Genomic DNA, 27,373 nt, shown 5'->3' with positions numbered 1-27,373 from the left:
ATCAAACACCATGTTGGAAAATGTAAAAGACAATTTGCCTTATATTTCGTGATAATGAGCATTTAGAGTATGGGGACGCGATCGAACGGCAATGCTGGCCCAAAAAGCAACATCCCTGGCGCAAAGTGGCCGATATTAGCCGGGAGACCCTGCTCCCAGGATCCACCCAGCTAGCAATGTCTCGTGTGAGACGATGCAATGTAAATCCAGTCCATGTGGGTGGGACCACTTTTTGGCAAATCTGCACATCAGAGCGAGACAGCTAGTCTCACTCTTAAATGCAGTTTCCCAAGGCATGAGACGTGTTGGGTCTCTCTCCTTCATCTCAAAGAGCTCAGGCGAGCGACGTTCGGTACTTGTCTCCCCAAATGGGGACCAGATGGAATGGCACTTGTAGGGGTCTCCCAGGGGATCGGAGACCCCCTGGTTCATGCCCTTTGGACAGGGTAGTATCCTGGAACTTCTGGTGCCACCCGGGCACCTAGGTGTCAGCCTGTCACTGCCATGGTGCCCAGGTGTCACTTTTCACATGGTGGTGATCATGACAGGGGTTCCCTGTGTGGGGGTTTGGGGGTAGTGTGGGCCGGCCCAGGGATCCCTCACACTGAATTGGGGCTTGGGGGGGGGGGTTGAGGCTCGCATCGGGGGCCCCAGAGATTGGGATGCATTCCCCTCTGAGGCCCCCTATCTAACCCGAGTGCCGTTTGTTTCTCAGTGTTGCGAGCGCCAGGAAACATGCGGCTAAACACGCCCGTTATGGGACTTTAGGTTCCCATTTAGTTAAATCGTGCCCTAGGACTGAGACATTCAGTTGTGTGATGCAGCTTCCAGCGGTGCGAGGGATGTCTAATTTTATTTCTTGGCAAATGGCTGTGTCACTACCTCTACCTGCATGGTGTTCTCTAGGGAATATGTGTGCACACACAGCTGCCTCCTAGGTGCCCCGGAACAAATTAATTTGGTGTTATACTGACAAGCAGCAGATGGGGCACTAGAATTTCAAATGTGGAGAAGGCTGCCGCATCCTCAGAGGCTGGGAGAGGAGGAGCTGACCTCTGCACAAAAACTACAAAGAGAATGGGGACAGCCTTGGCTGAGCCTCTGGATCTGCAGGACAACAGGGAGATGGTGCAGAAGCTGCGGAGAGAACAAGCTCTTTGCACTATTCACTTGGCCAATTTGGAATCAGGCTCCTCCATGCTCTTTGTCAGTGGCAGGATGCTGTCTCGCATCTCAAGGCTATTCAATGCTCTCCTGTATGCTGCCCCATTAAGGTTTTCAGTTTCAGACAGGGATTCTTCATCAGTGCTGTTTCTGGCTTTCCTCTTCCTCGGGCTAGGCAAGAAGCAGTTTATAGGTGTTTCAAATCAGGAACTCAGAGATGGGAATGTTGGAATGAGGAAAGGTGGGCTCAGGGATGGGGTGTGAAGCAAGATGGTCACACCATCAGCAACTTGTTAATTGTGCTGGATAGTAGTATGAAGGTGTGCTGGGAGTTGGGAAGGGGCATAAGACTGAACAAATGGTCACCGGGGCACCAAGTTGGGCTTAGGAGATGCTGGAATCCTCCTCACCCACCAGTTCTGCTCTGCTACTTTCTATCGTGTGTCACCTTGTCCTGAAAGTGAGAGGACAGAATGGCACTGGTAGATTTGCGCTGTGTTTTAGTGATCTGACTGCCATAGCTGAATAGCTGGAGGTATGTGGAGGCAGGGAGAGGTGTGTATGAGGCTGGCAGCATTGGCAGGTGTTCGAGGGTGAGGTGGAGGCCAAGGTTTTGGGGATAGCCTGAGGTTCTGCTGCCCAGAACAGAAGTGGGAGCAGCTGTCGCTTGCTAGGACAGCGAGCGGGAGGAAGCAATCTTGAGTCGGCCGATCAATTAACCTCCAGCAAATAGTGGGTGGGGAGCAATTAGTCACAACAGAAGTGGACAGTGGGATGGTGGATACGGCATCAGATAAAACTGCTGGAAGTGCTGGCCCCATGTCCTAGTCACTGGTACCTGTGTAGACCCTGCAATCTTCCTAGTCATTGGTACATGTGGAGACCCTGCAACTCTCCGAGTTACTGGCCCCTGTGAAAGCCATGCAACCCTTCTCGTCACTCGTACATGTGAAGACCCTACAGTCTTCCTAGTCAATGGTACCCATGAAACCCCTGCAGCCCTCCTGGCCTCTGGTGTTTGTAAAGACCCTACGAATATCAGGTTGCAAATCATGAGCCGAGCAAGTTCCCCTCTAAGCCACCAACCATCCTGACTTGGAACTATATCGTTGTTCCTTCACTGTCAGTGGATCAAAATCCTGGAACTGTCTTCCCAACAACACTGTGGATGTTCCTACAATACATGAGCTACAGTGGTTCAAGGTAGTTTCTTACCACCACCTACTTGAGGGCAATTATGGAGGAGCAGCAAATGCTGGCCTAGCTAGCCATGACACACCATGTGAAGGAATTTTTTTTTTAAATGTCGAAGTAAAATGCCAGTCAAGCCATTAGCTTATAATTGATTCCAGTTCTGCATCAGAAACCAGCCAATCAATTTTCCGAATCAAAAATTGATCTAAAATCCTTCTACTGAACTAGCTGGCATCACCTGTTTTCAGTTCTGATGTGCCTTTGATGTACAAAAAAAATTGACAACCTTAAAAAGATTTCCTGAGATATCTGTCTCAAATTTCCTGGGTGTGCATTCCACTAATATAAGCACAGTCGAGCAGAACTCTGACTCGCATTAGTCCCAGGGCAGAAACCGGAGACCTCAACTCCAATCACTGATATGGAGCCATCAGTCCAACCAGGGCACGCAGCTTGCACTTAAATCAGCAAACCCACCACAAACTATTGGAGCAATCTTAGACAGTTCAAGTTGCTCTTCCAGTAGAGTGTAGACCTCAAAGAAACATATAACTTTGTTTCTTCCACTCCTGATCAAGCAACCAAGTTTCATCAGGAAGGTAATCCATCCCTTTTTTGATGGACCTCAGCAAGACGTGCACCAGCTCTCAGCTTGCCAGAGTTTCAGTGATGTCTATGAATTTGTGAAGGGCAAAATTCCTGTAGAGTTGGAATCTTGGCCAGATCTATCCCTTGAATGGGGGGTGGTGGGTGGAAATCCACCCCTGAGCAGAACTACAGCGATGACTAGAGTTTCAGCAACAGGTGCAAATTTCACTATGGAGGCAAAAACCAGAATGTGATCATACTAATGGGAAGGTGGAGGGGCGGAAGAAAAAAATAAATTAATTAACAGCATCATAAAACTCGTGATAATACCATGAGAGGTAGAGCAAAATGTAAGTTTGTTAGATAAATAGGAAGAAGTGATTTTTGGGATGGATGAACAATGCTAACAATCTTAAGGCGGTTTTATAAAGTGGTAGAAAAATGGTAATTCAGATATTATGGTCCAGATTTTGCAATCAGCAGTGAATGAAGGGTGTATATTATTGACTGCACTTCGATTTCCCCACAGGCTTTCTGTGGACATTTACGCTGGAAGTTGCAGTGATTAGAGATCCAAAATAAAGCTGTGCACTCTGGAGGCAATCTGTGAATACATTGGTCAGCTCCTGACCAATCAGATACCCAGTCAACTAATCAGCTAACTTTTCATGGTTCTTCCTGGATGTCTGATGCACTATCAATTACCACAAAGACGGGAGTAGTGCATTAATCGAGGCTTTATTGAGCAAAGATGTTGTGCCTACTGTAGCTGCAGGAATGGCTGCAGCACCGGCGAGCACACACATTTATACCCTGCCTACTGGGCGGAGCCAGCAGGCAGGGATTTACCCATGTACCTCTAGTATATGTGTCTTACCTTAATACATATAATACAGCTAGTGGTGACTACCACATTCACCAGAATTTACAAGTTCAGTCTGTCGGGGGTCGTGATCCTCCTCTGTGATCGCCTCAGTCCTGGCGGTGATATGGGCGCTGAATTGGTCACCTGTGACTCCGGGAAGGTGTTGTCCTTGTCTTTGTCACCCGAGTGGAACCAGTGCGAGGACGGATCCTCCTGGGGCGGGGGCTGCGGTGAGGTTTGCTGGGGGGAGGGGTAGTGGCAGACGGGTGAATAAGGTAACCTGAGGGGAGGGGGGGTGGGAGTCGGGTCGGGGGCCGTGAGAGGGGATCCAGCCGGTGCCTGGTCCCGGAGGGAGACTGTGTCCTGGCGCCCGTCGGGGTGCGCCACGTAGGCATACTGCAGGTTCGCGTGTAGGACATGGACCCTTTCGACCAAAGGGACCGACTTATGGGTCCGCACATTCTTGCCTAGGGGGATGGGCCAGGAACTGTCAGCCATGTTGGGAGCGAGACCCCGGAAGTGGACTTCCTGGGGAAGGCAAGGAGACGTTCATGGGCGGTTTCGTTAGTAGCGGTGCAGAGGAGCCATCGGATGGAGTGGAGCGCGTCGGGGAGGATTTCCTGCCAGCGGGAGACCGGGAGATTTCTGGACCGCAGGGCCAGCAGTACGGCCTTCCAGACCGTCCTGTTCTCCCTCTCCACCTGCCCGTTTCCCGGGGGTTGTAGCTGGTCGTCCTGCTCGAGGCAATGCCCTTGCTGAGCAGGAACTGACGCAGCACATCACTCATAAAGGAGGATCCCCAATCGCTGTGGACATAAGTGGGGAAACCAAACAGGGTGAAGATACTGTGGAGGGTTTAATGACCGTGGCAGAAGTCCTATCAGGGCATGGGATAGTGAAAGGGAACCGGGAGTACTCATCGACCACATTCAGAAAGTACGTGTTGCGGTCGGTGGTGGGGAGGGGCCCTTTGAATCCAAGCTGAGGCGCTCAAAGGGGCGGGAGGCCTTCACCAGGTGCGCTCGATCTGGCCGGTAGAAGTGCAGCTTGCACTCTGCGCAGACCTGGCAGTCTCTGGTGACAGTCCTGACCTCCTCAATGGAGTAGGGCAGTTGCGGGCCTTGATGAAATGGAAGATCTGGGTGACCCCCGGGTGGCAGAGGTCATAGTGGAGTGCCCGGAGTCGGTCCACATCTGCACTGGCACATGTACCGCGGGATAGTGCACCAGGGAGCTCGTTGAGCTTCCCAGGGCGATACAAAATCTCGTAATTATAGGTGGAGAGCTCGATCCTCCACCTCAAGATCTTATCGTTTTTGATCTTGCCCCGCTGTGTGTTATTGAACATGATGGCAACCGACCCTTGGTCAGTGAGAAGAATGAATCTCCTGCCGGCCAGGTAATGCCTCCAATGCGGCACAGCTCCCACGATGGCTTGGGCCTCCTTTTCGACAGAGGAGTGCCAGATTTCGGAGGCATGGAGGGTGCGGGAAAAGAAGACCATGGGCCTGCTCGCCTGGTTGAGGGTGGCGGCCAGAGCTACGTCTGATGCATGGGTCTCGACCTGGAAAGGGAGGGACTCGTCGACCACGTGCAATGTGGCCTTGGCGATGTCTGCCTTGATGCGGTTGAAGGCCTGGCAGGCCTCAGCCGTCAGGGGAACAACTGTGGACTGAATGAGTGGGTGGGCCTTGTCCGCATAGTCAGGGACTCACTGGGCATAGTAGGAGAAAAACCCCAGGCATCGTTTCAGGGCTTTGGGGCAGTGGGGGAGGGGGAGTTCCATGAGGGTCGAGTTACATGCGGTCGGGTCGGGCCCTAGAACTCCATTTTCCATGACATAGCCAAGGGTGGCTCAGCGGTTGGTGCGGAACACGCATTTCTCCTTATTGTACGTGAGATTAAGGAGCTTGGCGGTCTGGAGAAATTTTAGGAGGTTAGCGTCGTGGTCCTGCTGATCGTGGCCGCAGATGGTGACGTTGTCTAGGTACAGGAAGGTGGCCCGCAGTCTGTACCGGTCAACCATTCGGTCCATCTCACGTTGGAAGACCGAGACCCAATTAGTGACGCCGAAGAGAACCCTAAGGAAGTGATAGAGGCGCCATCTGCTTCAAACGCAGTGTATTAGCGGTCCTCCGGGCGGGTGGGGAGCTGGTGGTAGGCGGACTTCAGGTCCACTGTGGTAAAGACCCGATACTGTGCAATCTGATTGACGATGTCAGATATGCGGGGGAGGGGGTATGTGCCGAGCTGCGTAAACCGATTGATGGTCGGACTGTAGTCAATGGCCATCCTGTGCTTCTCCCCAGTCTTTACTACTACCACTTGGGCTCTCCAGGGGCAGTTGATGGCCTCAATGATGCCTTCCCGCAGGAGTCGTTGGATCTCCGATCTGATGAAGGCCCTCTCCTGGGCACTGTACCGTCTTCTCCTGGTGGCGACGGGTTTGCAATCCGGGGTGAGGTTCGCAAACAAGGAAGGTGGATCGACCTTAAGGGTCGTGAGGCCGCATACGGTGAGGGGGGTAGTGGTCCGCTGAATTTTAAAGTTAAGCTTTGGAGGTGGCACTGGAAGTCCAGGCCAAGTAACAGGGCAGCACAGAGGTGGGAGAGGGCGTAGAGTCGGAAGTTGCTAAACTCTACGCCTTGGACGGTGAGGGCCACGATGCAGTACCCCCGGATTTCCATGGAATGGGATCCGGAGGCCAGGGAGATTTTCTGGGTAACGGAGTGTACCGCGAGGGAGCAGCACCTTACCGTCGTGGGGTGGATGAAGCTCTCTGTGCTCCCGGAGTCAAAAAGCCAGGACATCTTGTGCCCATCGATTTTCACCGTTGTCGTTGCAGTCCCAAGGTTGCAGGGCCGGGACTGGTCCAGGGTGATCGAGGCGATCCTAAGCAGATGCTGGGAGGACCCGGGCAGGTCAGCGGTGGTGGGGGTTGCGGCAGGCGATGAACGGCCAGACGAGCTTCCAGACGAGCAGGGGTCCTGAGGCGCTGTCCAAAATGGTGTTGAAGATGGTGGCGCCCACGGGGTGCACATGGCGGGCGGCATTAAAGATGTCAGCGCCGATGGCCTCACGTGGCCTGCGGGGAAGATGATGGCGGTGCCCACGGGCCGCACGTGGCTTGCGAGGAGGAAAATGGCGGCGCCCCTGGGTCGCACGTGGCGAGTGTAGGAACGCTGGGCCTAGAAACTGCGGCGACCGACTGGGCTTGGCACACAGAAACAAAGTGTCCCTTCTTTCCGCATCCGTTGCAGGTTGCGCTCCTCACCGGGCAGCGCTGCCGGGGGTGTTTGTTCTGCCCGTAATAATAGCATTTGTGCGCCCCAGGGTTGGCTGGTTGCCGCGCGGCGCAGGCTTGCGGTGAGCTGGAGTCTGTAGCTGTGGGGCCCACGATGCCCATGAGGGTGCCATGCGGTCGGGGGCGTAATAGTGGACGTTACGGGAGGCCACTGTTAACGAGTTCGCGAGCTGCCTGGTTCCTACAAGATCAAGCGTATCCCCTTGCAGTGGGCGCTGGCGGACGTACGCAGACCTCATGCCCATAACTAAGGCGTCTCAGATTAAAAGCAGTGTGTGCTGGACTGCCGAAACTGCCTGGCAGTCACAGTTCCTCTCCAGGATGTGCAGAGCACGCCAGAAATCGTCTAGGGACTCACCAGGGAGTTGCTGTCTCATGGACAGGAGGTGCCTGGAGTATAGTTGATTGACTGGCCGAACGTAATGTCCCTTCAGGAGGTTCATTGCTTCGGAGTAAGTGGGCACATCCCAGATGAGAGGAAAAATGTCAGAGCTCACCCGTGAATAAAGGACTTGGAGCTTCTGCGTGTCCTAGGGTTCCTCAGCGGATGTTCGGAGGTAGCTTTCGAAGCAGGCTAGCCAGTGGTCAAAAGCGGACGTAGCGTTGCCTGCTTGAGGGCTCAGCTGCAGGTGATCAGGCTTGATGCGAAGATCCATCGTTTTAAAATTTTGCTCAATAAATTGATGCACTATCAATTACCACAAAGACGAGAGTAGTGGATTAATCGAGGCTTTATTGAGCAAAGATGTTGTGCCTCCTGTAGCTGCGACCAGAATGGCTGCAGCACCGGCAAGCACACACATTTATACGCCGCCTACTGGGCGGAGCCAGCAGGCAGGGATTTACCCATGTACCTCTAGTATATGTGTCTTACCGTAATGCATATAATACAGCTAGTGTTGACTACCACAATGTCTATGTCAAAATCAAGCGGGCTACTTTGACCTGGATGTCAAGCTTCTTAAGTGTTGTTGAAGCTGCACTCATCCAGGCAAGCGAAGGGTATTCCATCGCACTCCTAACTTGTGCCTTGCAGATGGTGGACAGGCTTTGGCAAGTCAGGAGATGAGTTACTTGATGCAGAATCCCAGCCTCTGACCTGCCCTGGTAGCCACAGTAATATTTTTTAAATTAAAGAAATGTTCTTTAAAAAAAGTTTAAGATTACATAAGTTGATCCCAAAATAGCCGTTCTCAACAAAGTTGTTGATTCAGTGTATCTTGTGAATAACTATTAACAAGTTCATTTTTAAGCATTAGTTTGTCAAAACTCATAGGGCCTTGGTTACTAGCAATTGAGTGTTCATTAGGACTTGCACTGAAGTTTTTTTTACTAACAATGGAGTGTGCATTCAGGCTTGCACTAAAGTTTTTTAAGTCAGACTGAGGAAGTGATATTGCTATCAATCACCAGATCCTTTGCTTGACTCAGAAAGGATGCTCAAAATATAATGGTCTTATAATCATCTTAGTCATTTTACCTTTAGCTGGATACAACAAATGAATGTCCATAACCTCTGACATTAACCAGAGCTCCATCCAACTACACATCTCCGATGTTGTCTCCTATTTCTTCCAGATCGTCCTCCAAGGAAACCATCATTGTAAACAATCCAATAATCTGCAAGCTTTGTAAACCCGCACTGTTTTTCTGCAAATCAGGTGAGCGAAATGTAAATTGAAGAATCTGCAGAAGGTTGCATGGTGCTGTTGGAATCTTTTGGAATTTTGCCCAAGAAGTTTTTCAGTCTATCACACTGTCAGTTGTCAATCAAACCAATCAACATCATGGAAGGGAGTACTTTGTAAATGTGAAGTTAAACAGTGCTGATGCTGATGAAAAGTAGCAGAAAAATCCAACATAAAGGGGGAGGAAACAAACTGGGCAGAATCACAAGACAAAATTGAAAGAAGTATCTGAAAATTGAGGAGAGCAAGATGATCAGTGAAAGTAGAAAAAAAACACAATAAAAGGAACAGGCAATACAAATTTGGAGGGACAATGTCAGAAGGAAGGTTTACTTTTTAAAATTTTCCACACATAAGATTCAAGACAAAAGTTTTTATACAGAATAGTAGCTTCCAGGCTTACTGAACACCTTGGTTTAATATATTTGAATATTTAGGTGTGTTTATGATTAGTCAGTACACTGATATTGATTTGCAATTTTTGGTAAACAATATGGTAAAAGCAAGCTTATCTTTCCCATAACATTGCTCCAGCTAACTGATCTGGGTCTCTTTCTCAATGTCCTTCCTATTACTTCTGGTTGACATTTCTTTAATATAGTGTTTAAATATTCCTCATAGCAGCTGCCAAATTGACCGCTGTATACCTAATGACAATACAAAAAGAAAATTACAACATTGGAATTAGCTAAATCTATCCTACACTTATTGAAAGATTTAAATTAGAAGGCTGACACAGAGTAATGGCCAACTATGGAGAGCTGTGTTTAATTTGGCAAAATCTGTCATTTCTAAAATTGTCTTCGACTGTGACAAAGTGATATGATTACTTTTGCCGAGGTATTCATTCAAGATAACATCATGACCAGATCTCTTCTATGGCTAATCTGTGGCTAATCAGAAATGTTTGCAAAGGTGATTTTTGTATCAGGTAAAGAATCATGAGTATTACAGGGAAAAGAAAGTCAACAAAAATATCCCCAACTGATATAAAGTATCTGTTCTGCATGTGACTAGTTTTCAAAAGAAGAATATATTAATTGATATAATGTGGTGGTTTGATTTGCTTTCCTTTCATTCTGAATGCTTGTCCAAAGAGATTACTTGGCTCATAAGAAATCACAACTTTGGGTGGTATTTAATGGAGCCGGCGGGTGTCTCGTTCGCCAAGAGACCCACGTCACCACAATTTGGGAAGGCCGGCCAAATTAAGTGCCAATTAAGCACATAACTGGGCAGTGGTGAGCCTACCCCAGGATATGGCCACAGATGTCCAATCAGAAGCTAGCAGTTTTTCATTGTTCGGCTGCTCCACAGGATGACATTGGCTGCTGCTGATACTACACCCACCGAAGGCCTAGGACCACCAAAGGTCTGAGGTACAGATGAGTGATGGTGGGAGAGGGGGTTGCGGGATGTGGGAGTCAGCAGAAAGGACAGGGGACTGACTCTGAGCACCTTCTCTTCTTGATGCTGTGTCCCTCGATCAAGACCTTGCCCAACCAGGAAGGTGAAAACAACCAGGATGCTGGGGACGCACTGGTATAGTGATAGTGTCGCTGGACGAGTAACCCTGAGACCCAGGGTAATGCTCTGGGCACCGGGTTCACATCCCACCATGGCAGGTGGTGAAATTTGAATTCAATAAAAGCTGGAATTAAAAGTCTGATGGTGATCATGAAACCATTTTTGACCGCCTGGTTCACTAAGGAAGGATATCTGCCATCCTTACCTGGTCTGGCTACATGTGACTCTCGACTCACAGTAACGTGGTTGCCTCTTAGATACCCTCTGAAGTGGCCACTCAGTTCAAGGTCAGTTAGCGATGGACAATATATCCCATTAATTAATTTTTTTAAAACCCCGATAGGGATAAAGTTTGCTTTCTGGGCTCCCCGCGTGGTACGTTGCTTGCCTACCTTGCTGGGTGAATACCAGTGGTTGTGGGATGACTGCCCAATTAGGGGCCTTAATTGCGGTGGGGCCACCACAGACTTAATCGGGACAGAGTTGGGAATGTGGTGGGGTCCCCACTCCAACCCACCCACTTGCTTAGATGCCTCCAACCTCACTACAGTAGAGGACATTACATTCTGACTATGTTTAGATTCTGCACTGTTCTTCTGCAGAACAGGTTCCTTTGGGATCTCTGAGCTAAATCTAATTGAGTAAAATAATGATCACATCAGACGACAATGTTGCTTAAGTCTCTTCGACAAAATTAACTTCAATGTCTTCTGGACAGTTGACAAGGTGTAACAATTTCAGACATTAAATGAAGGCTATATATATATAATTTGAGTAACACCAAATTTCCCTGAGGTTATATTGTTTTCATTACCTGAGAGCAATAGAAATGGAAGAATTTTCAAGATGAAATCAACCTTCTTTACTCTATGTTTTGGGTCAATCTGGCCAGCTGTGAGGTGCTGGAGGGGATGGTTGTGGAGTGGGAGGGAGAACAACAGTGGTCCAGATTATCTTGGTGCCGTCTGAAGAAGAACTCCTGTTGGCCCCCGAAAAATCATATCAAAATTAATTTCTGGGACTTCTTCAACTCCGTTGCCAGTGAAACTGCACGGAGAGCATACGTTGTGCGTTTTGACTAATCTTAGCCAAAATTAGCAATTGGGACTTATGTATACTTTAAGATCATAATTTGCACATTAACGACTATATTGCCGGAGCTGCCCAGCAGTAACCACTTTGCAAATAACATCAGGCAGAATGTTATTAAGATACTAAGTCTACTGATCCCATTTTGGCGTTGAAGCTGCTCCTTAATTATTACGAGGCGGGATTCTCCGACTCCCCGCCGGTTTTCGGGCGGGAGTGGGGATCGCGTCGCGCCGGTCGGGGGCCGTTGGCACGGCCCCCCCCCCGGCAATTCTCCGGGCCCCGATGGGCCGAGCGGCCGTATATTTACGGCCAGTCCCACCGGCGTGAAATGGACATGGTCCATCCCGGAGGGACCTGGCATGGAGAGCGGTTAGCAGGGTTCTCGGGGGGAGAGCGGGGGGATCCAACCCCGGGGGGCCCCCCACGGTGGCCTGGCCCGCGATCGGGGCCCACTGATCTGCGGGCAGGCCTGTGCCGTGGGGGCAGTCTTTCCCTGCGCGCCGGCCTCTGTAAGGCTCCGCCATGGCCGGCGCGGAGAAGAAACCCCCTGGGCATGTGCAGGAAACATGCCAGCAATTCTGCACATGCGCCAGAACACGGCGGCGGTTCTGGGCGTGCGCCAACTCGCGCAGGCCCACGGCGGCCCTTCGGCGCCGATTGGCGCGGCGCCAACCCCACCGGCGCTGGCCTAGCCCCCGGAAGTGCGGAGGATTCCGCAACTTCCAGGCGGCCCGACGCCGGAGTGGTTCGCGCCGCTCTTGGGGCCGGCGTCGGGCCATCCCGCCAATTGCGGGAGAATCTCGGCCAAGCTGTTTTTGGAAAGCCAACATTCTGCCTGCATTCTGTAGCACAAGATGAACTATAACACACTTAAATACAATTTCAGAATACTGTGGATAGGATCCATTCTGCAAGGATCAGAAAGACAATAGCTTCAGGATACACAGGTCCACTTTGAGAGCATTATAAGTGGCCCCTGCAAATTAGTCAGACCGCGAGATTTAAATTAAAGTTGTCTCAAATTCACAGATTGGTTTTTATTGCCCATTGAGAAACATTGCTAATATGACTGGAAACCGAGTTTTTCTTGCCTTGAAGTAACTAGCCCTTGCGTGTCATCTGTCAACCTCTGATCTGTGCACAGCTGCCTCGGATCAAGCATTAATCAACAAAGAATATAAGCTCACCAAAGGTAGAATACACCACACATTGATCAGCCAGGATTTTTTATTTTCATTTCAGGGTGTGATGAACGGTTACTGCCTTGTCATCATGTAAGGTGATGTCCCCTTTCAGACCGGGCTTGGAACCCTGGGGACTTCGCCTCTGGCTCCGTCCATCTGTGAGCCATATATAAGGGGCTGCCTTGTGGGCTGTGCAGCAGTTAGCACATGTCTTGGCTCTAGCATAGTTCTTAGTCTATTAAAGCCTTCTTTACCGTTTACACTCTAAGCGTCGTTATTGAGGGTACCTCAATTTAATAGACTAAACTAGATCAGGATGGACGCAGGCCTAAAACCAGAGAAGCCCAACCTGGAAGCACGGACAGCGGAGGCAAAGGACATTTTTAAATACTGGCTTCGATGCTTCGAGGCCTACCTGGACTCCGCAGAGATTCCCATCCTGGGGCCACACAAGCTGAGCCTACTCCACGCCCGGGTGAGTCACAGAATCTCCGCCACGCTCGAAAAGGTGATGACTTATGAAGAGGCGGTCGAGTTACTCCGCAAGCGGTTTGTCAAACCCATCAACGAGGTACACGCAAGGCATCTGCTCTCTACCTACCGGCAGCGCTCGGGGCAATCGCTAGACGAATTCATCGAGAAACTCACCGCGCTTGCCAGGGACTGTGACCATCAGGATGTGACAGGGGAAGTCCATATGAGCCCGCACATCAGAGACGCTTTCGTGTCCGGCATCCGCTCGACCTACATCCGGCAGCGGCTGCTCGAAAACGGGGCAAAAGACCTCCTGGACACGCTAACGCTCGCCTCCTTGCTGGAGGTGGCCCAACATAACTTGGGTACGTACCCTGCGGACTCTGCGAGCCCCCCCCCCGGACTTCCTCAGGCTCAGCCGTATTACAGGCCTGCGCCACGCGGCGACCCGCTCACCATGGGTGCACACCGTGCTACTTCTGCGGACAGGGCCAGCATGCACGCCCACGCTGCCCAGCCCGCTCCGCGATCTGCAGCGACTGCGGGAAGGGGCATTTTGCAAGGGTCTGCCTGGCCAGACCCAGGGGCCAGAAAAACAAAGAACAGTTGGCCTGAAAATCAGGCTCTCAGGCCCGAAGGCCTCACAATGCGGCTGCGCACCGACCCGACACGCCCCCTTCTGACACGTCATCAGCCTCATGCGTATCATGGGAGCAGCCATCTTGTCGGTGGCCATCTTCTCGACCCGACACGTGCGACCGACGGCGGCGGCCATCCAAGCCCGGTCGTAAAGGGGACATCACCTTCATGATGACAAGGCAGTAACTGTTCATCACACAGGGTCAGTCATGCGTATGTACTTTTCTGGTCAACTGAAAGTAGGATAAATGGATGTCGGATGAGATCAAACCTGTTAGTTATCCAGCTCAGCGTGAGTGTGGCAAGATAATATACCTTGAAGATTTTTGACTCAATTCCAAGACTCAAAAGATTTTTTTTTTTTGAAAAGACAAACATGTCCATCATATCCTGGACTTTTCACACAGCCCTTACTGCACTCTCTGAATCTCACATGATATTAAAGTATGCTGCGGAAATACATGCAGTGCGCAAATAAGTACAAAGGTGATGTTGCAGGAAAAACATTTTGGATTATTTAGATTGCATTTAAAACAAATATTGTTAAAAATTATACTTACTTTCCAAATATTGATTGAGTCGCTGATCAGTTCCATCAAATAATTAGGTGTGAGAATACAATTCCAGCATTTCCTTTTATCGCAGATTTACATGTTAAGTTGTAAATCGTTGATAGTTCCCATTTCTATATTTGCACACAGCACCAATGCCACAATGATCGTGGCATGTGGGCAACAATTTTCAACTTCCAAGACTGGTTGGCACTGACCATCTGGGACCAGCCTGATTTTCACTCAACTGAGTAAAAACTTACCTCATAATGTGATGTGTAGGATATGGCATCACACGTGACAAGAGAACATTTCAGTAGGCCGATCATAATGAAAAATAATGTAGTACAATCCAGCACGGTAGCATTGTGGATAGCACAATTTCTTCACAGCTCCAGGGTCCCAGGTTCGATTCCGGCTTGGGTCACTGTCTGTGTGGAGTCTGCACATCCTCCCCGTGTGTGTGTGGGTTTCCTCCCGGTGCTCCGGTTTCCTCCCACAGTTCAAAGATGTGCAGGTTAGGTGGACTGGCCATGATAAATTGCCCTTAGTGTCCAAAATTGCCCTTAGTGTTGGGTGGAGTTACTGGGTTATGGGGATAGGGTGGGGGTGTTGACCTTGGGTCGGGTGCTCTTTCCAAGAGCCGGTGCAGACTCGACGGGCAGAATGGCCTCCTTCTGCACTGTAAATTCTATGATCTACGATTTTTGGTGAAAACCCAATTCTAGCCCCGATGACATAATCATAAAATCAATTCAGCTGGGAATTACTAACATCCTGAGCTAACCAAAGCAGTTTATTGTGGATATATGTGTAAATGGGTCACAAGACAACTGGTCAGCCACGTAAGAGAAACATTTATTTTAAAATACCTCAGAAATTACATGGCTATAAATTGAACTGAACATTCTATTGAAGCTAAGCTTACATTTCGGCAAACTGTTGCTCCATTATGTGTTTATTTTGATTCAGCAGTTCCCTAGCTACATCTTTAAACTCAGTAGAAAAATTAATTTCAAAATATTTAGGTTTTATTTCGTATCATTCCTCCACAAAGGAACAATGGCCCAGATCTTCTGTTCGGCAGCAAAGCAGAGGTGTTGTGCCATTGGCCGGTATTTGAAAGCGCGCTGTTAGTTTCTCTGGCTACATTTACTGCCAACATTGTGCATGCACAGTTGTATGTACAGCTGCCAAGTTTATCGGATGCAATGTGCGACCTGAAACCAGCTTATTTATTTTCCGTGCATCAAAATAAAACGGCTGTCAGTATGTTGTAAAATCATATTTAGTTCCTGCAATGTCATTAATTCATTGGTCCGTCTTAAACTGAAGAGATTTGAGACAGCATATGCTGAAGCTTCAAGGCAATATTCTGCCCCTTCGGTAAACTGCTAGAATTTGTGAGTTCCGCATAACAATTCAACAGTTTTCGTTACTATGTTGATTGAATATTTAGGACATATTTAGGAATATTTGGGGCCACAGCTGTTCTCTTTATATATTAACGATCTAGATGACGGGACTGGGGGCATTCTGGCTAAGTTTGCCGATGATACAAAGATAGGTGGAGGGGCAGGTAGTATGGAGGAGGTGGGGAGGCTGCAGAAAGATTTAGACAGTTTAGGAGAGTGGTCCAAGAAATGGCTGATGAAATTCAACGTGGGCAAGTGTGAGGTCTTGCACTTTGGAAAAACGAATTGAGGCATGGACTATTTTCTAAACGGCGACAAAATTTATAATGCTGAAGTGCAAAGGGACTTGGGAGTCCTAGTCCAGGGTTCTCTAAAGGTAAACTTGCAGGTTGAGTCCGTAATTAAGAAAGCAAATGCAATGTTGTCATTCATCTCATAATATAAAAGCAGGGATGTACTTCTGAAGCTTTATAAAGCATTAGTTAGGCCCCATTTAGAATACTGTGAGCAATTGTGGGCCCCACACCTCAGGAAGGACATACTGGCACTGGAGCAGGTCCAGCGGAGATTCACACGGATGATCCCAGGAATGGTAGGCCTAACATACGATGAACGTCTGAGGATCCTTGGATTATATTCATTGGACTTTAGGAGGTTGAGGGGAGATCTAATAGAAACTTACAAGATAATGAATGGCTTAGATAGGGTGGATGTAGGGAAGTTGTTTCCATTAGCAGGGGAGACTAGGACCCGGGGGCACAGCCTTAGAATAAAAGGGAGTCACATTAGAACAGAGATGAGGAGAAATGTCTTCAGCCAGAGAGTGGTGGGTCTGTGGAATTCATTGCCACAGAGGGCGGTCGAGGCCGGGACGTTGAGTGTCTTTAAGACAGAAGTTGATAAATTCTTGATTTCTCGAGGAATTAAGGGCTATGGAGAGAGAGCGGGTAAATGGAGTTGAAATCAGCCATGATTGAATGGTGGAGTGGACCCGATGGGCCGAATGGCCTTACTTCCTCTCCTATGTCTTATGGTCTTATGGACATATTTTCACAGTGCTTAAAAATTGTGAGATGACAGAAATCGTTAAAGTGAGTTGAAGATTCTGGATTGTCCCTTTCACCCCTCATAAAATGCTTTAACACTTTCTCCAGGTGTCAATAAGGTGCTTGGGAGCTAGGTATTCCGAGCAACTTTCCGATGAAGCGATGAGTGGGATCTACGGAATCCACAAATTAAGAGCATATTGCAATATTGTAATTCGAAAGGAAAATGAGTTGGCCGTATGCGCCATAAACTTATGTTTGCACATTACTGCATGTGCAGGTGGGTATCGGTGGCCGTCTCTTGCACAACTACTTTACCCAGCCAGGCATATATTGGGACTCTACCTATCTGTAGTCTGAAGATGTTGCTACCATACTGACTGTAGTGGTTCCAGACGGTGACCCGCCACCTCCTTTGCAGGGCAATGTAGGATGGGCAACAAAGGCTGCATCTTGAGAATGAATAAATATGTATTAAAATATTTAAAAATAATTAATTTGTGTTTCATTAGCTATTTCAATGGCAGTCGACCACCTTGTGTGCAACAAAAACAAATCTAATTTTATCTGGTTGGGGGATGTCAATCTGTGATATAATCTGCTGAAACCTCGATACCAATTCCATTGATTATCAAGGGCAGCTTCCTTTGAAGAGTAGAATATCATTGCCGAAATGAACACAGATGGTAAGTCATTAATATAGAAAAGAAAAAATAAGATAATTTAGGATGGGCCCCAGGGACCTATCCATCTACACTCAACCTGACCTCATCCTGTCAAACAAAATGACACCATTAAGAAATGGTTAAAAGGTGTTTAATAAGGACAGTCTAGATTTAGTTCAGCTGATTTACGTAATTATTTGATTAATTACATGTAATTCCTTCTCATACCCCATTTTCATGATAGTCCCATAATAATGTCTGTCAATTTGAAGCCACATTGGCCCATTTACACTGATTGGACGTATTGTGTATATAGAAAGTGTGGTGGCTGAAAGTTGATATCAAACTAATTGCCCATAAAATCATAGAGCAGTTACAGTTAGGAAGCTGGCCATGGAACCCGTTAAGTGCAGCTCTCTACAAGAGCAATTCAATTTGTTTAATTCCCCTGCCCTTTTTCCATAACCTTGGTTTTTGTTTTTAATCTTCAGGTGTTTATTCAGCTTCCAGTTGAAAAGTGAGGGACATTTCCATTTACCGTCTCACTTAAGTGGCCGATGAGAAGATTATGGAAACATGGGGCTGGATGCTCTGCCGTTGGGGTGCTCTGTTTTGCCTGCAGCCCGGGGGTTTCCCGACGGCGTGGGGCTGCCCTCACAATGGGAAACCCCATTGACCAGCCGGTGAAATGGAGCATCCCGTCGGCGTGCTGAATCAGACGGAGAATCCAGGCCATGTATTTCAAAAAAAGGTTGAGCATGAAGAGAGGAAACAACATTCTGAGAAAAAAATAAAGCAATGCCAAAACAATAAATTGATCATTTTAAAAAGCATAATTAATGAAAATTGCTACTAAAGTCTGAGGGTGAGAATGTGCATGTCTAGCTAAATTCCCAGGCTCAGGGCGTTTATTCACTCACCCTTACCCATGTGATAGTGGGTGAGAGTATGTGTTGGTTTGTGGGGATGCAGGTAGCTGAGAATCAATCAATCAATCACTCCCTCACCCTGTCTCTCACACACATACTCTAATCTCCCTCTCTCTCACACTAGGGTCTCTCTAATTGAGATAAAAACAGAAAGTCTCTTCTTCATATTGGACCTGAACTTTTAATTCTGGGTGGGATTGACTTCCGGTGACGGCGGGCGAGAGGCAGCCGCACACTGGAGGGCTCCCGCTCGGGAATAGAAATTTCGGAGTTTTAACGCCCGGTCCCGGGGGCAACGAGGCTGAAAAGGCTGTAAGAAGGGACAGGGAGGAGAAATGTCCAAGTTTGGGAGAAAAACAGCCGTGAAAAAGGGGGGGTTAATGAAGTCCGCCGGTGAGTGAAAAAGTCAGCACAGGTACTGTAAGGAAAGCTGAGGCTGGAGCACTAGGGGAGGCCGCATCGCTCACAGCAGAAGAAATTACCAAGGTGACAGCTGTGGAACTTGAAAAACAGTTCACAAAACACATAGAAGCGATGAAGAAGGAGATGGGGGCGGTATTGAAAGTGCAGGTGGAGGAGGTGATTGCCGCGGTGAGGGCGGCGGTATCAAGTGCAGTGGCGGAGGTGCGGGAGCAAGGTGAGACACTGAAGGAAGTGGAAGAGGGATTATCACAGCACAGTGATCAACTCACCTCGATGGGGAAGGAGTTGCGGAGGGTGATAGAGACCAACAAGGGTCTGCGAGCCAAAATGGAAGACCTGGAAAACAGATCCAGGCGACAGAATCTGAGGATTGTGGGTCTGCCCGAAGGGGTGGAAGGCCCGAGGCCGACGGAGTATTTTGTCACGATGTTGGCGAAGCTATTGGAGGACGGGGACGATCCCTCCTGATATGAACTGGATCGGGCTCATCGGTCGTGGAGGTCTATACCAAAGGCGAGTGAGCCGCCAAGAGTAGTAACTCTGTTTCTGTAGGTATAGCGAAGGAGAAGGTCCTGTGCTGGGCAAAGCAGAAGCGGGTGGTGCAGTGAAAGGAGCTGGTATACGCATATACCAGGACTTTACGGTGGAGCTGGCGAGGAGGCGGGCTTCAGTCAGCTGGGTGAAGAAGGCACTGTACATCAGCAAGGTGCAGTGCGGCATAGTATACCCAGCTAAGTTGAGGGTGACCTACAAATCCAAGGACTTTTATTTTGGGACGGCGGAAGCAGCGGAGGAGTTTGCGAAGGCAGAAGGACTGTGGCAGAATTGAGAAATGGTTGTGCACCGATGTAGCCTCATGTAACTTTATTTTTTCACTGCGTGTTGGTGTATGTACTAAATGAGTCGACGCTGTATATATTTGGACAAGGGAAGAGATGAGACTTTGGGGCTTGGGTGTGTATGGGGGGTTGTGTGCTAAAGGGGATTTCTTGGTTTTCCTGTGATGGGGCAAGGGGGAAGGAGACCCGGGCGGGGCCTCCATGCTGGCCGGTTTAAGCCGGCCAGTGAAAGGGAGTGAGGTGGGGGGAAGGGCTGCGGTCATCGGAGCCTGGTAGAACAGGTTTCGGTGAGTCTAGCCGGGATGAAAAGTTGGGGGAAGGAACCGAGGTTGGGGTGAAGAGTTTACAAGAGGAAGTGGAGGGGAGGAGCCTGGGAGAGGGGGTGGTGTCTACAATTCATGGGTGTCATTCACGGGACTCTTTCGGGGATTGGATGGCATTGAATATCAGGGGGAAGTTGGGGGGTGGACCGTATATGTCAATGGTGACCATAGGCGATTCCTGATTCCTTTTTCTTTTTTCCTTTTTTTTTCCACTGTGGGAGGGTTTGTTTTATTTGATGCTTATATTGTCAGGTGGGCCGTTGTTTGGGGGTAGTGGGAGGACGGGATTGGTGTTGTTGGTAGGGGGATTAGACATTGTATTTGTTACCGTTTACTGTTTGTTGGTGAGGTGTAACTTCTGAAGAAAATCCGAAAATGGAGAATAAAAATATTTTTTTTTTAAATAAATTCTGGGTGGGATTTTCCAGGCCTTCCCAGGATCATCCCATCCTGTCAAAGACGACACCCTGTGGTAAGACAGGTGAGCCATGCAAAACACCGTAGACATCAGCAGGACTGGAAGATCCCACCAGGGAACCACCTCCGCCACCGGAAAGCCTGTCACAGTGGAATTGGAAAAGTTTCTCCCTCCACAGATGCTACTGGACCAGCTAAGTTTTTCCAGCACTTTCTTTTTCCATTTCCGATCTCCAGCATGCACAGTACTTCCTTTTATCTCTCTGATTGAACATTGTAACTTATCAATTGGTGTGACATGACAAACTGGGTTCAGAGCGCCCAAATTTACGTTAATCAGGGAGTGACTGCATATTTTCATCTCTTCATTTGTCAAGTGACGGTTTTATGACAGTTTAAAACCCACCTTTTAAAATAACATAACTGTTGCAAAATGAACACCACTGCAACACAGATTTATCTGTACCAGAACAAAAATCATATTTGACTAGAACAGAATCTGTTCACTATCAAAGCAAAAAATTTGTTTCTGCATCAAATGTTTGAAAAAACTTACACGACATTCCTGGGATTCTGATTTGAGCGCTGCTGATTCCGTCACCTCCATCGCTAAATGTCTTCACTTCAATGATATACTCAGCATCGTCGGGAAGTAGAAGCTCCACAGATGTGTTATTGGTTTCTATCACCTTTGTGTTGCTCTGTCTGTTATTTCTGTATAAAACCTGCAAAGATGGGGAGCAGAGACAACATTTATTCAGAAAACTAAACCAAGGAACTTACAGATAGTTGGAAATGATTGCGATGTATATATCATTCCAATGTTCAGTTTCTCCTGCAACAAGATAGATAATGAATATTCTCTGGCTATTACACATGGATCAATACAATTTCATTGAGTACGTAAATAATACATTCTCATTGGGTGAATTTGATGGTTAGATGGTTTCAAATCTTTGTCGGCTAACATTGGTTAGTTTTATCGCTGTGAATTGTTATATTAATTGACTGGTCCATGAAAATAAAAATAATCCTTTGCCAGGTAGAATCTGGCCTTCAGTGTACTTGGGTATCACCATGTTTTCTTGTTCTGGCCTTTGAAGACTAGGCTCTGTGCATCATTTCCCCTTTTTATATACATAGAATGCTGGGCACCAGTCTCCATCATGTGCCGGGCACTGCCCGGTGTAGGTCATTGAAAAAGGTCAATGACCTACACCGGGCAGTACGAGCATGTAGACATCAATGCCCCCATCCCGCCCCCCCGAGACCTTTCTGCCTCCATGCGAGCATCCACCCCCAATTCTCTTTGAGACCCCCAACCCTCCCTCCCCATTCAACCCCCCAACCCTCTCTCCACCCAGCTCCCTTCAACCCCCCCAACCCTTCCATCACCCCCCTTTCCCACCATGAATCATGTGTGTGGCTAATGATGCCCTCTCTGTGAAACACAAGTGTGCTAATGATGCCCTCTCTGTGAAACACGTGTGTGGCTAATGATGCCCTCTCTGTGTCTCCTCAGAAAAAGCTCTCCCACAATCGCCGGGGGAGTGCCCAGACTGGTGGTGGTGTACCAGACATAAGAACCCTCACTCCTTCGAGGAGCGGGCCCTGGAGATGACTGGTGTTTCCGAGGACAGAACGGTCACCGACAAGAGGCTGGTGGATGCCAAGAAGGTGAGGAACCACCGGTCCCCAGCCAAAGGACCAGCACTGAGGTGGCAAGCCCAGCACTCCCAGGCTCTTTGCCTGTGAGTAAAGATGGCTACTCACCTCCTCGACTCCCCACAGAAGCCCTTTCGCCAGGTTCACGTTTTTCAAAAGGAGTACTATTCGGCGACAGTGTGAGCACTTGCTGAGGAGGCCGATGAATGACGCAAGCCCACTAGATAAAGGGTGGCTCCTGTTAATTGGATGGAAATAGGGCTTAAGTGTTGATAATTGGTTCCTCTCTCTGTTATGGCGAGATCCCAATTTTGCCTATGGGAGCGGGCTGGTTGCAACGCAAACTGTTTGGCGCCTGGTGCGGTTCTCGTTTTCGGTCTCTCCTGCTATTCACTGGCTTCTTTTCGCTTGAACGAGAGCGCAACGAGGCTGGAGATGCACGCCTTAAGTGCTCCGGCCAGCAGGAAAACCAAAGAGATTCCCGCTGGCACTTGGAGGGAACCTGACGTGCCACTCGATGGCACTTGTGAATCTTTTAACCTCAATCGGGTTGTCAGTGCACTGGTGTTCTTGCTGAACCTGAACGAGGTGGGACCTAATCTCTCTGACAGGTCCCACTCCTCAGAGACCCCAATCTCAGAATGCTGTGCAACCCCCTTCCCGGATTGCTGGCAAGGCCTCACCTACTCTAATCACTGGCAAGGCCCCAACCCTCAGCATCTCTCTTCAGCCTCTCTCATTCCCCCATAGCCCAAGTCCCTCCCGTCATCCACCCTCAATCCCCCCAATTCCCCCCTTCAGCCTCCTCCTCATTCCCTATTCAACCTCCCAGTGCCCCCCCATTCCTCCTTCAAGTTCTGCCCCTTGGCTGTGTGGACCTGGCACCTTACATTCAGAGGGGTAGCAAGGGGATGAGTACCCTCCCGATAAGGGTGCCGATAAGGCTATCTCATTGTTCTTGAGCTTCCTAGAAAGAGGTATGGTGGAAGCACACAGACAGAGTAGTTGCTCTTTCTGGGAAGCTCTTGAGACTAAAGAGAAAGCCTCTTGAAAAAAACTGGGTGAGAAAACCAGTTGCTCAAAAGAGGAAGTACTTGAGAGCTAATGGATCATGCAGAGATAAATAAATAACCTTAATCCTCCCTTCGAAACTGCCTGGACCTGTCAATCAAAAAGCTTTTCAGAGGCAATGGTCTGTGAAATTGAATGTAAAGCAATGCAGTTCAAATCTTTGAGGCTTCTAAGCATTCAAAAGGCTCCAATACTTGAAATGAAATTGACTAAGAAAATACCACTTCAAAGGTTTCCACCACATTAAAACTTTTACCTTCATCTCACAAATCTTTGAACTTGACATGCTGGGAGACAGTTTAAAGGATGGGTGTTGAATCATCCCAGGAGGCAGGTGAATCGGGGGTCCTACCTATAAATTACTTTCAAAGCAGCTCGAATGGGCTATTTGCATGTTTTTGTCAGGTCTGGGCGGCAACCATGTTGGGGCTGCCGGTAAGCTCGCCGGGGCTGGCGGGGCTGGGAGACTCGCAACGGGTTTCATGACTGGTGTGAAACCCGCTTTTGGCCTGATTCACCGGGCTATAGGGATTCCCTCTGCTGGTGGGCCTCCCAGGAGAACCACTCCCCAATGAGTGTTGGGGGTTTAAAATCATAAATCTTTATTTACATTTTTTGGCTATTTTATCTCTCTTTCTTAATCCTATCTATCTTTCCAAATCTTTATTTTTACTTTTTATATATGATTTGAATATAGTTTAAAGTTATAATTTGGTCTTTGCAGGCAAGATTTTAACTCATTCAAAACTTACAGAGTTAAAATTGGGTCTTGCGTCTCTGACGATTTCATGAGCCTCACTGTTTCTTGATCTGCTCGCAGATGTCACAGAACCTCCATAGAGGAGACAATACTGGATCGGCTGCCAGACTGGAGCAAGTCACCACTCAAAAGTCCACAAATGCTTTGTGGGCAGCTGTCATTGAGGTGAATGGCGAACATCGTTTCTTTGCTGCTGACTGTAAAATCTGGGACAGCGTGGGTGCTGTTTTATTTTCAGAATTACCATGGCATTTCACAGAAGTAACAGCAGGTGCTTGGGAGAATTCCTGAAGAAACTTGCACCAACATTATTAAACTAGACGCAGGGTGTGGGCTCCAATTTAATGTCCTGAGATATTAGAAGTAAAAGCTAAAAGCCCACTGAGATGGGAACTCTGAAGCTGCAGAGCAAGAACTCCTTTTAAAAAAAAATCATTCAAAACAATAAAGGTAATATCGATGTGATTGTTAGTTTTAAACTCTGATAAGGTTTGGTCTTATTCAAGCAATAATAAGAAGGTAGCAAGAGTCCAGCATTGAATGAATGCTGGTGACCTAACATCAGTGTACACATTCCTCAATTTGGGCGAGTGTCACAATTAAGACCACTCCAGGTGTGTGCGCATATGTTTTAAATGTTTTGGTGAATTTTGTGTTTGCTGAGATGAAGGATGTTTACACTGAGGAATGAAATATTTGATCAAAATTTGCACGGAATTCCAGCCTCGAGCACCTCCAGAAAAGTTTCTGAGGTAAAGTTCACTCTAGTCATTCCTTGATGCACTTTAATGTCAAGAACCTTCCACTGTAATAACAGAACTACTTTTAAAGACTTTGCAATTTTTCTGTTCAATCACATCACAGATGATTCTGAGAGGGAAGGGAGGGTACTCCACATCTGGGGCGAAATTATCCGGAAACGGCGCGATGTCTGCCGACTGGCGCCCAAAACGGCGCAAATCAGACGGGCATCGCGCCGCCCCAAAGGTGCGGAATGCTCCGCATCTTTGGGGGCCGAGCCCCAACATTGAGGGACTAGGTCGGCGCCGGACTAATTTCCGCCCCGCCAGCTGGCGGAAAAGGCCTTTGGTGCCCCGCCAGCTGGCGTTGAAATGACATCTCCGGGCGGCGCATGTGCGGGAGCGTCAGCGGCCGCTGACAGCATTCCCACGCATGCGCAGTGGAGGGAGTCTCTTCTGCCTCCGCAATGGTGGAGACCGTGGCGGAGGCGGAAGGGAAAGAGTGCCCCCACGGCACAGGCCCGCCCGCAGATCGGTGGGCCCCGATCGCGGGCCAGGCCACCGTGGGGGCACCCCCCGGGGCCAGATCGCCCCGCGCCCCCCCCCAGGACCCCGGAGCCCGCCCGCGCCGCCTTGTCCCGCCGGTAAGGTAGGTGGTTTAATTTACGCCAGCGGGACAGGCATTTTAGCGGCGGGACTTCGGCCCATCCGGGCCGGAGAATCGAGCGGGGGGCCCCGCCAACCGGCGCGGCGCGATTCCCGCCCCCGCCGAATCTCTGGTGCCGGAGACTTCGGCAACCGGCGGGGGCGGGATTCACGCCAGCCCCCGACGATTCTCCGACCCGGCGGGGGGGGGTCGGAGAATCTCGCCCCGGATATCTATTATCAGTATCATGTGTTCCCAGGCATGGACATCACAGTGAAGACCAAGGTCTTTGCTTCGTTCCATATTGAGTCTCAGCTCCAACCACAGTGACGCCTAATGGCACCAGTGTCACATTTTCCCATATGTTTTTAATTTTTTTGGTTTCTCTTTTTAAATCCACACTTGGCAACTGTACAAAATTAGGAGCTGGGACCTGGAGAGCATTTTACTAGATATTTAGGATAGTCAAGCGGAGCCATGTATTTTTGTTACAACGATGTTCCATTCTGAGGTTCACATCAAAGTGAATATCAAATGTTTATGAATGATTTTTCAGGAAGTGTTTTTTTATTGTTTCACCAGTCTGCTATCTTCAAAAACTGAGGTTACAGAAGTTAATTTTTAAAGTATTTGGCACTATTTCTGATCAAATTCCTGAGCCACACAAGACATTTGGAAACGTCAACAATAACCATAGTGTAGAGACTCAGACTTTCTCTGCGAGTTGTCAATTTAAAATCCTGTGCACGCCCTAGAATTGATTTATATTGCACCATTCTAGCTTTCAGTCAGTCTCTACTGCTATCCAAATTTGCAGCAGCCATGTGGCGTTCATTGATTCATATGGTGCTCGCTTGCGTTATGTGTGTGTGGGAGTGTGTGTGCGTGGGGGGGGGGGGGGGGGGGGGGTGTTGTGAGTGTGGTGGCTGTGTGTGGGTGAGTGAGTTGGCTGGAAGGTAGTAGTATTCATATATACCAGGTTTCACCCCCACAACCCAAAAGATTTGCAGGGTAGGTGGATTGGCCATGCTAAATTGCCCCTTAATTGGAAAACTGAATTGGGTACTCTAAATTTATAATTTTAAAAATGTTTGGTTGGTTGAGAAGGGCTGGGTGAGAGTGGGCATTTGTACTGGGGGGAGGGATCTCTGGCGGGGGCCACCTAACTATCAAACCAAAGTTGGCTGATGAATGAGAGTGAGGTGAGGGGAGGGGTCACCACGCCTGTGTGGACAGGTTTTGATGGGCCGAGAGGAGTGAATGGTAGGGGGATTGTGAGTGTGCAGAGAGGAGCGGTTTCGAGAGGAACTGGTTGGGGGGTTTCTAAGGATGTGGGGGAGGGCTAGCTGGTAGATGGTGACTAGGAGTAGGGTTTTGTCCCACTCATGGGGTGGGGCTGTGGTCATGGTTGTTAAGGTGGGGGGTGTGAGATTCCCAGTCCAAATGGTAACGTGGAACGTGCGGGGGTTGAGTGGACTGGTGAAGTGGGCGAGAGTCTTCTCTCATTTGAAGAGCGTGAGAGCCGATGTGGTGCAGTTGCAGGAGACTATCTGAGAGTGGAGGACCAGGTTAGGCTTCGGAAGGCTTGAGTGAATCTGGTGTTCTACTAGGGCATTGATAGCAGGGCCCAGGGGAGGATAGTGGGACTAGTGGGTAAGAGAGTTAGGTTTCAGGTGGAGAAGGTGGTGGCAGATCAGGGGGCAGATACGTTATAGTAATGGGTTTTTGGAGGGGAGGTTGGTGGTGTTGATTAGCGTGTATGCCCCTAATCGGGATGATGTAGGGTATATGAAGAGTCTGTCGGTGGTCAATCGGAGCCTGGACATGTATCAGTTAATTTTGGGGGGCATTTTAAAACAATGTTGCATCAGAAGATGGATCAATCTAAGCTGCACTCGTTGACCCCTTTGAGGGGTGGGGAGAGGGGGGGCAGGGTGTCGACAGCGTTTATGAAGGAGATGGGGGGAGTGGACTCATGGTGGTTCTTACATCCAGGGGGCGGAGAGTATTCCTTTTTTCGCTAGTGCATAATGTATATTCGAGGATCGACTTATGGGGAGGTTGTTGTTGTCAGGGGTGAGGAAAGTGGAATACTCAACGATTAGAGTTTTTGATCAATAGAAAGGAACTGCAGTTTGACTTTATGTCCACAGGGAAAGCGGTA

The 27,373-nt window shown here is 48.7% G+C and overlaps 1 protein-coding gene across 26 annotated transcripts in view; it reads right to left on the bottom strand.

Annotated features, from left to right (window-relative positions):
• The window catches only part of LOC140388298 (contactin-4-like), a 3,617,424-nt gene that overhangs the window by 137,252 nt on the left and 3,452,799 nt on the right, over positions 1-27,373 (bottom strand). For 25 of the 26 annotated variants that reach the window (XM_072472208.1, XM_072472210.1, XM_072472213.1 and 22 more), the window contains one exon: positions 20,884-21,052. In XM_072472208.1, coding sequence (XP_072328309.1) covers positions 20,884-21,052 — 169 coding nt within the window. Of the gene's footprint in view, positions 1-18,156; positions 18,176-20,883; positions 21,053-27,373 lie in introns of those variants that run through there. The other variant, XM_072472225.1, reaches the window with a different exon arrangement.

The sequence above is a fragment of the Scyliorhinus torazame genome, chromosome 13, assembly GCF_047496885.1.
Source record: "Scyliorhinus torazame isolate Kashiwa2021f chromosome 13, sScyTor2.1, whole genome shotgun sequence".
Classification (NCBI taxonomy): Eukaryota; Metazoa; Chordata; class Chondrichthyes; order Carcharhiniformes; family Scyliorhinidae; genus Scyliorhinus; species Scyliorhinus torazame.
The sequence above is the reverse complement of the archived record's forward strand: the minus strand, read 5'-3'. Positions and strand labels throughout refer to the sequence as shown.